We start from the raw sequence: 14,902 nt of genomic DNA, 5'->3' as shown, positions 1-14,902 counted from the left end.
ACATTAACTCCTTACAAAGGAGAAAAAAAAAAGAAATCGATATTACGCGTAGTAAAACACATTTCTAGAATCTCTACATTATGAAGTATTACTATTTTTTAAACTAATATATTACTTTTTAACATCAAAGGAAAAAAAAACAGTACTACTTATAGCCTTATTATAAAACCTTTAGCAGGAAAAAGTGAAAATCCCTGATGTAGCATAAAGGTTATTTGATACAGTGTTCATGCATTTAAGGGACACGGCTAAGTGTTACCTGTATCCATGATCCTTATAGTCTTTTGTAGCAGAGTAAACAACTGAGCTTGCTTTAACACTGATTTGCTGAAACAGATTCCACACCTCCTGGTAAATATATTGCTGTAAAAAAAAAAACAACCAAAACAAATCACTAAGTAGAGCTTATTGAATACAATCTCTCTAAAGAGCAACCCTGTAAAATACGCTAAGCATTACAAAGTTTTTCAGATAAGTATCTAGTCACAGCCTGAGGAACGACTTCAGCTTCCACAAAGCACACAGTGGAAGTGCTCTCACTAGTGTTTTTAACTGCTCAAATTTTACAGAATTTGTTAAGTTCTTTAGCTCCACCTTCCTGATGGAAAACTTTTTTTCAGGCTTCCGAGTTCTGGCAATTAATTGCTCGCTCAGAGGCAAAAATTACTTTCAGAAAAGGTAAGTCAGTTAATCCCTGTATGACTGAATAAGGCAAACTATACTTTTAAATGTACGGAGCTACAAGACTTTGAAAGTTGATTACTGATACAAAAAAAAAGATACTGTGCACCTATTTGGGACATAGACCAAGTGTTTATGAACTTCTTAACTTTTGAAAACACTGTGTTTGGTGTTTTTTATAGTTTGTTTTTAAAAGAAAAAACTTCAATTATTTTCTGTGAGGACTAATGTTCTTGACAGGGACAGCTTTTGTTTTCTGATGGCACAGAGACATGAGAATTGTACAAGCACATACCTGTGGTGAAGAAAAGAAAAATCTTAAAAATCTGCAAATGCAGTTTCTAAACTACATTTCCTTTTAACTAAAGGAAAGGGATCATAAACTGGCACTCTCTTGGCCTGTTCTTTCCTTACGTTTCCAGTGATGACCAAGCAGCCTAGCTGATCAATGATGAGTACATCAAGATGAGAAGGTGGCTGGCAAAACTTCTGCTGTAAGATCTGTAGGATGGGTTCCATCATTTTTGGGGTGTCCCTCAGCGCCACTGCAATGTGCCCTAGAGCACGAATTGTGTGGTCAGGAATCAAATGAGCTTCCCTGTTACAAAAAACAAACAAAAAAAAACCCCAAAACCATACATATAACTGTTCACCAACTATCAAGACCTCCAAGCATGGTTACGTTTCATGTAAGAAACAGTTCATATACTAAATTTAAACATCACTAACAGCTTTAATATTGCCAATCTATATACCCATCTACTCCAAATATTAACATTAGAGATATACTCGCACAAGCTGGTTTTCAAAATAAAAAACAGAAAAAACCCACAAACACAGTATTCAAGAAACCCACACTAATCCATGAACAAACTGCTCTAGAAACAACAATGAAAAGAGGTAAAAGTGATCTGCAAAACATTAAGACATGACAGTCAGATCAGCCACTATAGGATTTCCCCTTGGAAGTTTCTTGGTTGGCGAGTCTCTTAAAAGTGAAGCAAGTCAAATGCCTTAAGTGACAAGCTCTGTCTAGCCATAAAAGACAGCTGAAGCCTGAAGGATACAGCAGAGAGAGTATCACTCAATCCAGGACTCAAAAATGGCTAATACTCACCAAAGATTTGCTGATTCAATCAGATAAAAATGAATCCATACATCTCAGCATGAAAACAAGGGCTCAGCTCTGCAATAATTTGCATGGGAAGATTTTGACCCTCCATACGAGCTCACTAACCTCAGAGACACTTAATTCTAAAACAATGTTGACCATAGTTATATCTTAGAATAAGCTTCAGGTTTACTGAGTGAAGGAAAAATTGGTTTGATGACTAACAACTTACTTATCACTCTCTTGAGAGATGTACAGACGGTTAGATAAACTGGCAAGAAAGGCCTCAACAATCACTGAATCTATAGTCAAGCCAGCTTTCAAGCACCTGGAATAACAATGAACAGCCAGAGGACGGGGGGGAAAAGAAAAAAAGTACGAATTAAACATTTCACTTTTTACTACTGTAAATACACACCAGGCGTAAGGGAAAAATGTTTATACGGAAGTATAAGAACTGACTGCCTAGGAATGCTGCAGATGTATTTTTAAAAAAATGAGCTGAGTTTCTAGTGCTGCTTTCTCCATCAACAGTAAAGACTGGGGATAGGCAATAAGGTAAATTCAGAATGCACTGCTTTAGAAAATTCAATCCCTCGTCTCCAGTCACCAATATTTGTCTTCCCTACAGCTCTCAGTAGCTGTCTAAAAGGGAAGAATAACCACTACACTGCCCACATTTGAGGGCGTGACAATCCTCCTGTTACAGGAGGCTCACTCCACATGATAATCTAAGCAGAAGATAAAAACCCTGCTGAGTATCAAAATGATGACTAGCATGAACTACGCAAGTGGAAACCAAAACAATGAGACTGAATTATTTTACAATTAGGACATAGACAGAACCCAAGAGATGTCTGAAGAAAAATGAAGTCACGATCAAAAAAGGCAAAAAGCCTTTATAGCAGCACAGAGCAGCACCTTCTAAATGGCCATAATACTCTTCTGCTAGGGAGACGTATTCCAACGTGGTGCAAGTCTCTCTCTTACCTGCAGATGTTGTCTATGGCAATGTCACGCAGCTGCTCATACATGGATGGTTGAGTTTTCTTGCCAGGCATCACATTTAGCGTAGACTCTGAATGCTCGTTGGTTACGCTAATCTTGATGTCATTACCACCTACTAAGAACACAGAGTATGGAAACCAAAAACATTTGAAATAGCTTTTTATCCGCAAGATAAGAGCATACGGGCAGAGCAATACCCAGTGAGGGCAAAACAGCCTATTTACAGCTCGGAGAGTTGTGCTGAAGAATTCCAGAAGTACATGTGTTGTCACTAGCTATGCAAGGTATTACTGCATTTACCTATTCCTAAATAATTATTCCTAAATTTAGTCAATTTCTGTTCTGTTACCTGTTTTTCGTTAGCGTTATGATACTGCTTTTGCATTAGCAAGTGATTTAAATGTAACATTTTATTTTTGGAAATCATAATTTGATATTACAATTTAAAAACAACAACAAAAAACCTGCCAAATGCCACCAAGATGGTCACAGGGCTGGAGCATAGGGCCTGTAAGGAGAGTCCGAGGAACATGACCTTGTTCAGCCTGGAGAAGCAGCAGCTTTGGGTAAACACAACAGTTGCCTTCCAAAGCGTAAAACAGGTTACTGAGAAGACAGAAGCAGGCTTCGTGGGAGAATGAGACACAACAGCCGTAACTTGAAACAAGGAAGGTTCCAACTGGATATGTGATTATTTTCCCGCCACACTATGAGATTAATTATGCACTGTCTCAGGCTGTAGAATCTCCGTCCTTGGAGGTTTCTGAAGGCCCATGTGGACAAAGCCCTAAGCAAACTGCTATGACTTGAATGAATATGTTGGCACGCACAATACAACCCTTAGTACTGCAGTATCACACTACAGTTGTCAGTGATTTCACTAAGGACAAAGACGCTTGAGATAAGATTATCTTGGTTTCAACAGAAGAGGCACAGCAATATTGCTGCTAGGATAAAATGTAGTTCTATATACTGCTTGCCCTTAGATACACAATTTGGTTTGCAATCATTCATCCTCTTCAGCTCCAAAGAACAAGAAATTTAAAACTATCATAAATGCATCTCCATTTCCCCCTACAGCTGTATCACCACAAAATATTCAAACGCATCAAAAAGCCATACAAGTTGGAAAACAATCACTCGCATATCCTTTGGAACATGGCCTTTTTTCGTTTACCTGTGTGATACTGGCTATGATACTTGTAAAGTTTCACAAGCACTGGGGACGGTATCACAAGAAAATCTCTCAAGGATGGATTGACAGAATGAACCACAACAGGGAACCTCTCACACAAACGACCTAGCCCCTAAAAAAACAATAAAAAAAAAAAAAAGGAACATAGCCAACTGTAAGCTTGCAACTTCAGGTCAATACAAAAAAAAACACAAACCAATACAAACCATACATAGTTCTAAGAGATTCAATTTTTAGCAGAAGGTTTAGACATTTCAAGTTTCTAATTCTTTTAGATTATCCTAGAGTGCTGCATGCCAATCAAGCCTTGCTGTTTTCTTCCTGGGTGATTTCATAGGGAGTTACATAAAATGACCTGCACTCTCTAAAAATAAAGTTACTGGACAAGTTCCAACATTTAGAGAATCCTGATTATTTACTATGTGGTGGAAAACACCGTATTTGTAAGACTATGCGTAAGTGTACAATAAGATGACATAAAAATTACAATAACTAAGCCTCAGTCTTAAAGCTCAGTGATCTGCCAGTAACAGTATTAATTGTTTATATAATGGAGAAAGAAGCTAAATATTTCAGAAGTTAAATACTGGTTAAAAAACCCTCATGACTATTATTCTTCAACAAGCAGTCGAGCTAAGAAAATTTTGAAAGCACTACTCTACTGCAGTTCTAGTTTCCACACGAGACCTCTAAAATCCAAACGTAGAATACATTGATGGAAAAATAATACAAACAGCAGATAAAAAGTGTTCTTCTAGCAAACTGTGAAACTCCCCAAACTCCCACTTACTGATATAGTAATGTCAAATACTGTAAAGACAGACCTGCAAACAGCAAATTAGCAGTGGCAAGTGAGCGATGATGACTTTGCTTGAGGTTTTTGACTGCAGCTTCTCCGATAACTTGATGCACAGGTTTTCTGCACCTTAACCGAAAAAATCAAACAGAAAAATTTATGTTTATCAGATTTGTTATTAGGCCACGCACAACCCAATGCTTACTGGAATTTCTGAAACAACACAGAAAATATATCATCTTCACTCTTCTCATACTACAATTACTCAAAGAGGTTTAGTGCTGCTTCTGCAAAAACAGTTTTGGAAACTTAGTATCTGCACCAATGTCAAACACCATGATTAAAAGAATTACAGAACTAAAAGTTGATTTTGAGCGTACTTCGCATTTGTCAGAAATTAAGTATTGCAAGGTCCAAAGGAAAAAATCCCTTCACGGACTCAGAGGATGTGTAAGAATTATACAAGAAGAAAGAAAACTGAGAAAAAATGAGAGAGAGCTTCCCAATCCTGTTAACAATGAAGTAAAAACATTTTCTTTAAAAGAATGACTGAGAAACATTTAAGACACTAAAAGCAATAACTAAAAACATAAAATAAACTAGAAAATAAGCAGCTGCCTGTAATGCAGCAATTATATCATCTCTTGTAGATAAGCCAATAGGATGTTTCTGTTTCCATTTCTATGAAGACGTCTAACTACCTAGCCAACTAATTTGACAACTTTTTGATGGAAGTTTTACTCTTGTATTCTAATAGCAAAGAGTATTCCACTGAAATTTATTTTATGTTTCTCTGAGCATTATCTACTCTTAAATAACTTACAAGTTTTTCCACAACTTAAAAGAAAAAAAAAACACAGACATTCCAGACACTGAGGAGCTTTCTTCACCTTGCTCATCTTTCACAGCCCACACCATGAGATCCACACAGGCAGCATTAGCCTGACAACGCAGTTTTAAAGGACTCAGTTCATTATGCAGTCGATCCACATCATGAAGAATTTTCTGAAGTTCTGATTGACTGCTGTTGAATTGCTCTAGCACAAAATCATGGATTTCCTTCACAAATGAGTTGGGAAGGTCTAAAGAAATAAAAGGAAACAGCATACTCGAATGATGGGAGTCAGTGTATCAAAAGGACAGCATATATAAAATTCATTGCTATGTTACAAATTTCATAAACTTTATGCCCTACCTAAAAGATAAATTTCATAGCAAAGGTCACCAGTATGCAGACAATTGAAATATGTCTATTAATCCTTTTATTGGTGCTCAAAATATTTTTTTTCTATTTCCATAGCACCTTTTTTATACGGAAACATTCCAAAATACAAATTTTACAGCATATGTGGAGTTCCCGGAAATCACAGAATGGATCAAGTTGGAAGGGACCTTAAAGATCATCTAGTTCCAACCCCCTGCCCTGGGCAGGGACACCTCCCACCAGACCAGGTTGCTCAAACCCCCATCCAGCCTGGCCTTGAACCCCTCCAGGGATGGGGCAGCCACAGCTTCTCTGGGCAGCCTGTTTCGGTGCCTCACCACCCTCAGAATAAAGAATTTCTTTCTAATACCTAGTCTAAATCTCCCATCTCAGTTTAAAACTGTTAACCCCTCACCCTATCACTCCACTCCCTGATCAAAAGTCCCATCCCCATCTTTCCTGTAGGCCCCCTTTAAGTAAAGAACACTATAAAGGTCTCCCTGGAACCTTCTCTTCTCCAGGCTGAACACCCCCAACTCTCTCAGCCTGTCCTCACAGCAGAGACTCTCAGCCTGTCCTTCACCCCTCGCTGCATCTCCATGGCCTCCTCTGGACACACTCCAACAGGTCTGTGTCCTTCTGATGTTGGTGCCCCCAGAGCTGGGGGCAGCACTAGGGGGGGTGTGGTGTCTCACAGAGCAAAGTAAAGGTGCAGAATCCCCTCCCTCGCCCTGCTGGCCATGCTGCTGGGGATGCAGCCCAAGATGCAGTTGGCTTTCTGGGCTGCCAGCGCACATTGCTAGCTCATGTTGAGCTTCTCATCCACCAACACCCCCAACATCTTGTGCTCAGGGCTGCTGTCCATCCATTCACCTTGGGATTGCCCCAACCCCTGTGCAGGACCCTGCACTGGGCCTTGTTGAACTTCATGAGGTTCACACAGGCCCACTTCTCAAGCCTGTCAAGGTCCCTCTGGATGGCATCCCTCCCCTCCAGCGTGCCAACCGCACCACACAGCTTGGTGTCATCAGCAAATTCAACTGGGTGCACTCAGTCCCACTGTCCATCTCACCAACAAAGATGTTAAACACCTCTGGTCCCAGTACCGACCCCTGAGGAACACCACTCGTCACTGCTCACCACTTGGACATCGAGCCATTGACTGCAACTCTTTGAATGCAGCCATCCAGTCAATTCCTCATCCACCGAGTGGTCTCCCATTTAGAGACAAGGATGTTGTGCAGGACAGTGTCAAATGCCTTGCACAAGTCCAGGCAGATGATGTCAGTTGCTCTCCCCTTATCCACCACTGCTGTAACACCATTGTAGAAGGCCACCAAATTTGTAAGGCACAATTTGCCCTTAAGGAAGCCATGCTGGCTGTCACCAATCACCTCCTTATTTTCCATGTGCCTTAGCAGAGTTTTCAGGAGGATCTGCTCCATGATCTTCCTGAACACAGACATGAGACTGACCAGCCTGTAGTTCCCTGGGTCTTCCTTTTTTTTTTTTTTTGCTTTTTAAAATAGGGGTTATGTTTCCCGTTTTCCAGTCAGTGGGAACTTCACCAGACTTCCACAACTTCTCAAATATGACGGATATTGGCTTAGCAACTTCATCCACCAGTTCCCTCAGGACCCGCTAATGAATCTCACCAGGTCCCATGGACTTGTGCTCCTCCAGGTTCCTCATATGATCTCAAACCTGGTCTTATCCTACAGCGGGCAGATCCTCATTCTCCCTTTGTCCAGCCTTTGTCTTCTGGGACTTGGGCAGTGTGGTTAGAGCCATTGCCAGTAAAGACCGAGGCAAAAAATTCGTTCAGTACCTCAGCCTTGTCCATGTGCCAGGTGACCAGGTCTCCCATTTCCTTCCTGAGAGGGCCCGTATTTTCCCTAGTCTTCCTTTTGTGACTGACTTACCTACAGAAGCTTTTCTTGTTGCCCTTGATGTACCCTGGCCAGATTTAACTCTGTCTGGGCTTTTGCTTTCCTAACCCGATCCCTGGCTGCTCAGACAATTTCTCTGTATTCCTCCCAGTGAAAATGCAAACCCCTATGTTCAAGCACTCCATACAATGCAGACAATCACGGAATCACGGAATCTTCAGAGTTGGAAGGGACCTCTAGAGATCATCTAGTCCAACTCCCCTGCTAGAGCAGGATTACCTAAAGCACATCCCTCAGGGCTGCATCCAGGCGGGTCTTGAAAATCTCCAGAGAAGGGGACTCCACAACCTCCCTGGGCAGCCTGTTCCAGTGCTCTGTCACCCTCACTGTAAAGAAGTTTTTCCGTGTATTTGAACTGAACTTCCTATGTTCTAGATTGTGCCCATTGCCCCTTGTCCTGTCACTGGGAACCATTGAAAAGAGCCTGGCTCTGTCCTCCTTAAACCCACCCTTAAGATACTTGTAAACATTAATCAGGTCCCCCCTCAACCTTCTCTTCTCCAGGCTAAAGAGTCCCAGCTCTTTCAGTCTTTCCTCATAAGGGAGGTGCTCCAGTCCCATAATCAATGCTTTTGATCCTAACCATAACGAAGGATAAATTTAAAAAAATACAAATACTATACCTTTCATATAGTATAATGTGTCTCTCAGCATTTTAAATTGAGCAAGATAAAGAGGGTCACTGAAAGTTTTATAATAGAGCTCTGTATTAGCACCCATCTGAAAGAGAAAAGAAGCAACCCGCTAGATTCAAAATCAAGTATTTTCCATTGTATGGCTAAACAGATCTTTTAATTCCAGTCACATAATTGTTCTCCTCTGCAACGTAAACTAGCATTTAAAGCAGGTACCAGAAGTAACCTCACAGCTTTCCCCCTCTACTTTTATCAAAAGTATAGACGGCGCATAAGACACAGTCACTCTTTCAATTTGAAGAGTACATATATGTTCTCTCTAACAGTGTTGTTAAAAAAAGTCATTAGAGAAAGTCATTCAAGTCATTAGAAATGGCTTGAATGGCTTGAGTCATAGAAGTCAGAAAACGAATTTAAAAACATACCTCTGACACTTCAGCTACAACTGCATCTAAGGTCTTTAGCAGAGAATCCCCAACAATCTGTTTTACCTATAGAGGAAAAAAAAAATTTTAAAAAAGGATGTTTCCTGTTGATTACTCTCGATAGGAAGACAATATAATTTTGCCCATGCACAGAAAATTCTTCATCGTTCATATGAGAGCTTTTTAGGAATACTATTGAAGCATGACATTAAATGCCATAAAAATAACATCACATAAATCTTGAGACGCAAACACTGTCTTTTTATTTGCAATTCTAAAAGCTTAAACTGCATCTATTTCTACCACGAATAGAATGTAATCTCACTGCCATCTTCACGAGAACCCACCACATACCATGTTCAACAGCTGACGAAGCATTTCCAGTGGGATGTTAAACTCTTTATTGTTAATGCCATTGAAGAGAGGAGAAACTGAAAAGCTGGAGCTGATAGTGGAGAAGTAATAATCAGGATCCAGTGCGCTCCCATCAGGAAGATATGAACCTGATCAGAAAAAATAATAGAAGTTTTGGGGGGAGAGAGGCTATGTAAACTCTGTTTAATGGTAATATTTAGTCACTACTAATGAGTTATTTCCAACACAGGTACAGTCTTTAACTCGCAAGCTATCAAGAGGTGCGTTTCAGCTAATCTACTAGTAAATCAAGACAGAAAACTATGTTAAAAAAAATACGTTTGTCCATTAATGTAAAAATTAATTTAAATGACTCGTATTCATGTCAGAGACACTGCTGACAAGAAGTCTTCCCATACTACTGGTGTACATTTATCTGAAAACTTCTGTAAATGCCATTTTGTTCAAAAGCATAGAGGTGCAAAGAACAGATTAAGACAAAACTATCTTGCAAGGTTTTCCCCTATATTAGATCAAATGAACCCATGGCACAGCTTTCATCTTAGAAGAGGCACCAATTCACTACTGCAGTTTGAAGGCAAAGAGAAATCAAATTATTTTTCAGATTCAAGTACTCCATTACACCAACAACTTGCTAAGCATACTGCTTTTGGCACTGTTTCCACTTTAGAAATTACATCTCCTCCTTTTTAAAGTACTCAGCTGCCTGTGCTAAAGTCATGTTCCTGTGACTACTAGGCTTTCAAGCAACACTGTTTACTGACAACAACAAAAAAAAATATTTTCAGTCCAGTGTTCTAAACCATTAACCTTGGCCAGAATAGAAACAAGGTCATCACTCATCTTCTTCAGCAACTAAGACTTTGACAAACTACATTATCAGAAATAATACAAGGGCTGCCTGTATCTGAAATACCTGGCAGAAGTTAGTATTGAAAATAAAATCCTGATTAGAATAATCATAATTCTGCTATAGAAACAATTAAAATTATTCCAAAATTTTTACAAAGTTATCTACTACCCACCTATAGCTCTAGTTAAGATTATTTTTGTTCTACAACTATAGCCTCTCTCTAACCGGCAGATTTTTTATTTTTTTTTTAAATTCAAAACACGAAGACTATAAAATTTAAGAAGTATAGGTTAGTTCAACAGGGTAGACAGAAGACAAACAGGTCTCTTTATACTTGGCAACTTAGGAATGATATTTGAATTACCCTGAAATCCCATGATGTGACTGAGAAAGACAGATGCCTCTACAAATAGTAATGTGAAGGAAAAAGAACAGTAATGTGGAAGAAATTAAAGCAAGGGCTCAAGAGAGGAGAATGACCCACAAACAGAGAATGCCCAAACTGTTAAAAACCTCAACGCAACAGACAAAACCAGAGACACCAAAACACCTTGGATGCAGAGCTTGTTCTCCACACTTGATCCATGAAAGAGTTTATTTTTAAGCCTTGCTTTGACATAGAACTTACAGCTAGAGTTCTACTACACCTCAGTGGTTAAGAGTTTGTATATTAGTTCATGAAAATTTTTCACATTATTGCCATTATGATACAGTAATTAATACACATCAGTGAGCACTTGACTTCAGTGCCTCCTTTATTATTTCTCGCATCAACAAATTACTAGGTCTTACACAATGACTCACATCACGTTTTCTTCAAATGGAGCAGTTGTTTGAGATTATATAATGTGCCAAAAAAAAGTCTCAAAATTCCAGACCCTAGTCCAACAATGTAGTTGTCTAGTGAAACACAATATTAACATTTGTTTCTCAAAGTTACTCAGCCTAATCTCCTGAAATACTTTTGGCCTAGTTGAATTAAGCTCTTCAGTACCAGGCATAGCCTAGCAGCAAAGAAATCATGTCTCTCAGAAGCCTGCCAGAAACAACTGAGCCTGGAAACCATTGGTGTTAATAATTTCCTACTGTCTTTATAGCTCAAAACTTTTCAGAATCCTAGCAGGCATCATAGAATCATAGGGTTGGAAGGGACCTCTGGAGATCATCTAGTCCAACCCCCTGCCAGAGCTGGGTCATCTAGAGCAGGTTACACAGGAATGCGTCCAGGCGGGTTTTGAGTGTCTCCAGAGGCATGTATCAGAGAATTCCTATAAGCATTCTAGAGGGCAGTGAAAAGGGTCAAAAATATTTTGATTTTCAATTTTTTATAAATAGCAACAAACCCCCCAAATTATACCCTGTTCCTTTGCAAAATAATTTACCTTCGAAATAATGAATTGCAGATCCTCCAGGAGAGCTGGGAGGGGGAATTCCACGTTCGGGACTAACCTGAAACATCACACAAAAGCCATAATCTAAAAACTGTTTATAAAACTTGAAAAACCTTCCAGAGAATGGTTCATACACTTTATAACGAAACACAGCTTCAAGGAAAACTAACAGGAGCTACATATTGTCACGTTTAACAGCTCAATTCCAACCAAAAATGGTAAGTTAAAAAAGGCTAGTTCAGTGCTTTTGACTAAAGGGAAGATACCAGAATGATGACTCCTGTACTGTATGAAACCTTGCTAATAACAATCTGTGGTTTCAAAATCAGGATATCCGAATCCATTCTTCCCCTAAGACAACGAACATCCATAGCTCCTGGTGAAATCAGTGTGAGCTCACGTATCCTCAGCACTTCGAAAAACTTTAGCCATTAAGTGCCAGCTTCCCAAATTCACAGATATACAATACAATGCTTTTTCACAACAATAACACAAAGAACAGGATTTGCCAATTGTTCCTTGTAAAGACTTACTAGTACAGTTACTGGTTTAACTGACACTGATTCTTCTGTAACTCAGGAACTACAAAATTATTTTGAAACTCAGTTGCAGAACCAAAATAAAGATTTCTGTATCTGGTCAAATAATGTGTTAATAGACTGCGTTCATATCCAGTGGTCTTAACTCCACCAAGACCACAAGATCATCTAAGCGCTGACTCCAACACAGAGCAAGTCATACAAACCTGCGAGATGCTAGACACACTGCTAGCCTTTCTCTTTAGTGTTCCTTCTTGGCAAACAGTGAGTAGAGAACTGGGAAGAATTGATCTGAAATCATTAAAGGATCGCCGGCGAATTCCTTCAAGCTCTTCTGGAACTCTCAGGGAATGTGGGGGAATTTTTGGAAAAAGCTTTGAAAGGAGAGCCTCCTCTGAATTGCTGTAGCGACCAAAGGCTCGAGAAATTCCTATCAGGCAGGGTACTGCATACTTGCATAAATATTCTGGAGAAGAAAAACACATATAACAGTATATTAACAATAACTCAGAACTTCCTCTTCACGGTTTTGCTACCACTTTACTAAACTGTTTCAGCCTAATGTGCTTTGAAAGACTTATTTGTGCAAATAGAGGAAAAACCATGAAGGTACTGCAAATTAATACAGTTGCTTCTGTATTTACCAGTCAGCAACAAACGAATAAATATGCGCTAAGAGAACTCAAAAGAAAAAGCTGCTCACTTTTCAGGCTTAATCCTGATAATTAGAAAACACAAGAGAAGTTCAGAGGATGGGAGTTACAAGTATAGCAACAATATAAAGAGTTATTTTAATAGTACCTTTATCATGCATTTGTGGAGTCTGGCACATTCCCAACAGGAACTGCATTACTTGCAGAATTGCATCCAAAATCTGAAGTAATCAAAACAGACATAAAAAACCCCAACCTTTTGTTAAAGAGATATTATTTTCTTACACTAGATCACTACAACACCAATGAAACCTGCAAATATTACTGTAAGCACCTCTGTAAACAAAATTTCTTAATACTATGTGACTAAAAAAGTATATTGCCCTCACTCAGCTTACACAGCTTCTTCCGTAAAGTCTGCAGTCAGATGGTGTTTACTAGCAGAATAAAACTGCAGCAGTCCTAATTTCAGTATCAAAACCTGAAGTCTAAAACTCTGGCCTTAGCGAGGGGCATCCTTTGACGCCTGGAAGTAACAGCAGACTTATGAATATCTTCCAGGTACCTGATTAGTAATTAGTACAAGTGAAATAATGCAACAGTACAGATGTTAAAGCAATCAATCCCTTTGCAAGAAAGAAAGCAGCTGTGGTGTACTTTTCTCTAGACATTTGTCAGTACTGCAACACTGGAGAATCGGGTACTACATCAGCACAAACTTAAAATAAACTTTACCTGCTCTCTGAGAAATGCATCTCTGTAAGCAACGTCTGATAACAACGTTACCAAGCAGAAGCTGAAGTTTTCTGCAACTGGAAGCAAGCCTGCAAAGTAACAGACAGAAAATAGGCCAGTTAGACATTGTTAGAGAGAATCAATGCAGAAAGAACAAATAATAATCAAGCAAGAAGACATAAGGGATTTCCATGTCATGTTCTGAAATAGACTGTAGAAAAATACAGTACCACATACAAAATTTAGAAGTACACTCTAATCATCATAATTTCAGCATAAAATGTTAAAAGAATAACTTCAATAATTAAAAACTCTTCCAGGCTTTCAAGTAATTGAAAAAAATATTATAATACCCCTTGTGAACCCTTGTGAAAAAAGTATTCTTATATTAAAAGGTATTAAGGGAGCAAGAAATGAAGTAGCTTAAATAGCAACCAAGCACCAAAGCTGAAAGTAGAGCGTACAAATCTCGGGTTCTGCTCTTCTGCTCTAACTACTACATGATCGCCTCCAATTTAGTAACCAAATATATTGAGCATAGAATTGTTTGGAAAGTGCAATTTATCACAAAGCAGTCCATAAAGAAAGCTGGGAGCTATTCAACTTCCTCTTTGCTTCTAAAGAAAATCAATATGAAAGGCTGTTGAGTCAGGAGCTAAGAACCTAGCAGGACCTATCACATCCCCTTGTACCATGTCCTGAATAACCTTTGTTATTCCTATTTCCTGGCTGTCATTCCACAAGAATGATCAAAAAACCCAAACATCACCTCTGCCTTTCCGTGCATTGCTTTCTTCTATCCATTGGACTTTGGGAAGACCCTTCAGAAGTCGGAGGAGGTAAGGAACCACATGATCTTTGTGCTGAAGAGGAAAATATTCTATTTAAAATGGAGAAGAAAAGCTGAACTGCATCATCTCACGTTATTTTTGAGATACGGAAAGACTACATATTAACAACACACAAAACACGCTTCTAGTAATCACTACACAGGCTTTTTGAATATTGCAAAATTTATTTAAACACAGGCAAATTAAAGTAAACCAATTCAGTGATATAAATCCAATCTTTTAATTCTAGGCAACAGTTCATTCTCCATAAAAGTTGGAAAAAAAAGTTCTAGAACAGTAATGGACCCCAAACAATTTATTAGTTTACAGCAAGGTCACAAAATAATGTTAAGGCAGCTAGAAATTCAGTGCCAGTCCCAATTCAGTACACGTGATCCATCCCATGGCCTTATGCACAAGTCACTTCACACATCTGTGGAACGCTTCAGCTTTCTAATGTGCAAATCAAAGGATATCACTTTCCTTCCTCATACAGTTGGATTAATTAATACTAACTGCTGG

General features: G+C 39.0%; 1 protein-coding gene across 2 annotated transcripts in view; it reads right to left on the bottom strand.

The window, feature by feature from the left end:
- The window catches only part of PI4KA (phosphatidylinositol 4-kinase alpha), a 66,259-nt gene that overhangs the window by 47,896 nt on the left and 3,461 nt on the right, over positions 1-14,902 (bottom strand). Inside the window, exons 3-17 of one of the 2 annotated variants that reach the window (XM_063350959.1) lie at positions 14,320-14,413; positions 13,551-13,639; positions 12,964-13,036; positions 12,369-12,628; positions 11,615-11,681; positions 9,359-9,507; positions 9,005-9,070; positions 8,568-8,664; positions 5,682-5,873; positions 4,820-4,920; positions 3,978-4,107; positions 2,783-2,915; positions 2,025-2,120; positions 1,096-1,279; positions 260-363 (exon numbers count right to left, since the gene is read on the bottom strand). In XM_063350959.1, the coding sequence (XP_063207029.1) occupies positions 260-363; positions 1,096-1,279; positions 2,025-2,120; positions 2,783-2,915; positions 3,978-4,107; positions 4,820-4,920; positions 5,682-5,873; positions 8,568-8,664; positions 9,005-9,070; positions 9,359-9,507; positions 11,615-11,681; positions 12,369-12,628; positions 12,964-13,036; positions 13,551-13,639; positions 14,320-14,413 (1,835 nt within the window). The remainder of the gene's footprint in view (positions 1-259; positions 364-1,095; positions 1,280-2,024; positions 2,121-2,782; positions 2,916-3,977; positions 4,108-4,819; positions 4,921-5,681; positions 5,874-8,567; positions 8,665-9,004; positions 9,071-9,358; positions 9,508-11,614; positions 11,682-12,368; positions 12,629-12,963; positions 13,037-13,550; positions 13,640-14,319; positions 14,414-14,902) is intronic. The other variant, XM_063350960.1, reaches the window with a different exon arrangement.

This window comes from Chroicocephalus ridibundus, chromosome 13, assembly GCF_963924245.1.
Source record: "Chroicocephalus ridibundus chromosome 13, bChrRid1.1, whole genome shotgun sequence".
Classification (NCBI taxonomy): Eukaryota; Metazoa; Chordata; class Aves; order Charadriiformes; family Laridae; genus Chroicocephalus; species Chroicocephalus ridibundus.
The sequence above is the reverse complement of the archived record's forward strand: the minus strand, read 5'-3'. Positions and strand labels throughout refer to the sequence as shown.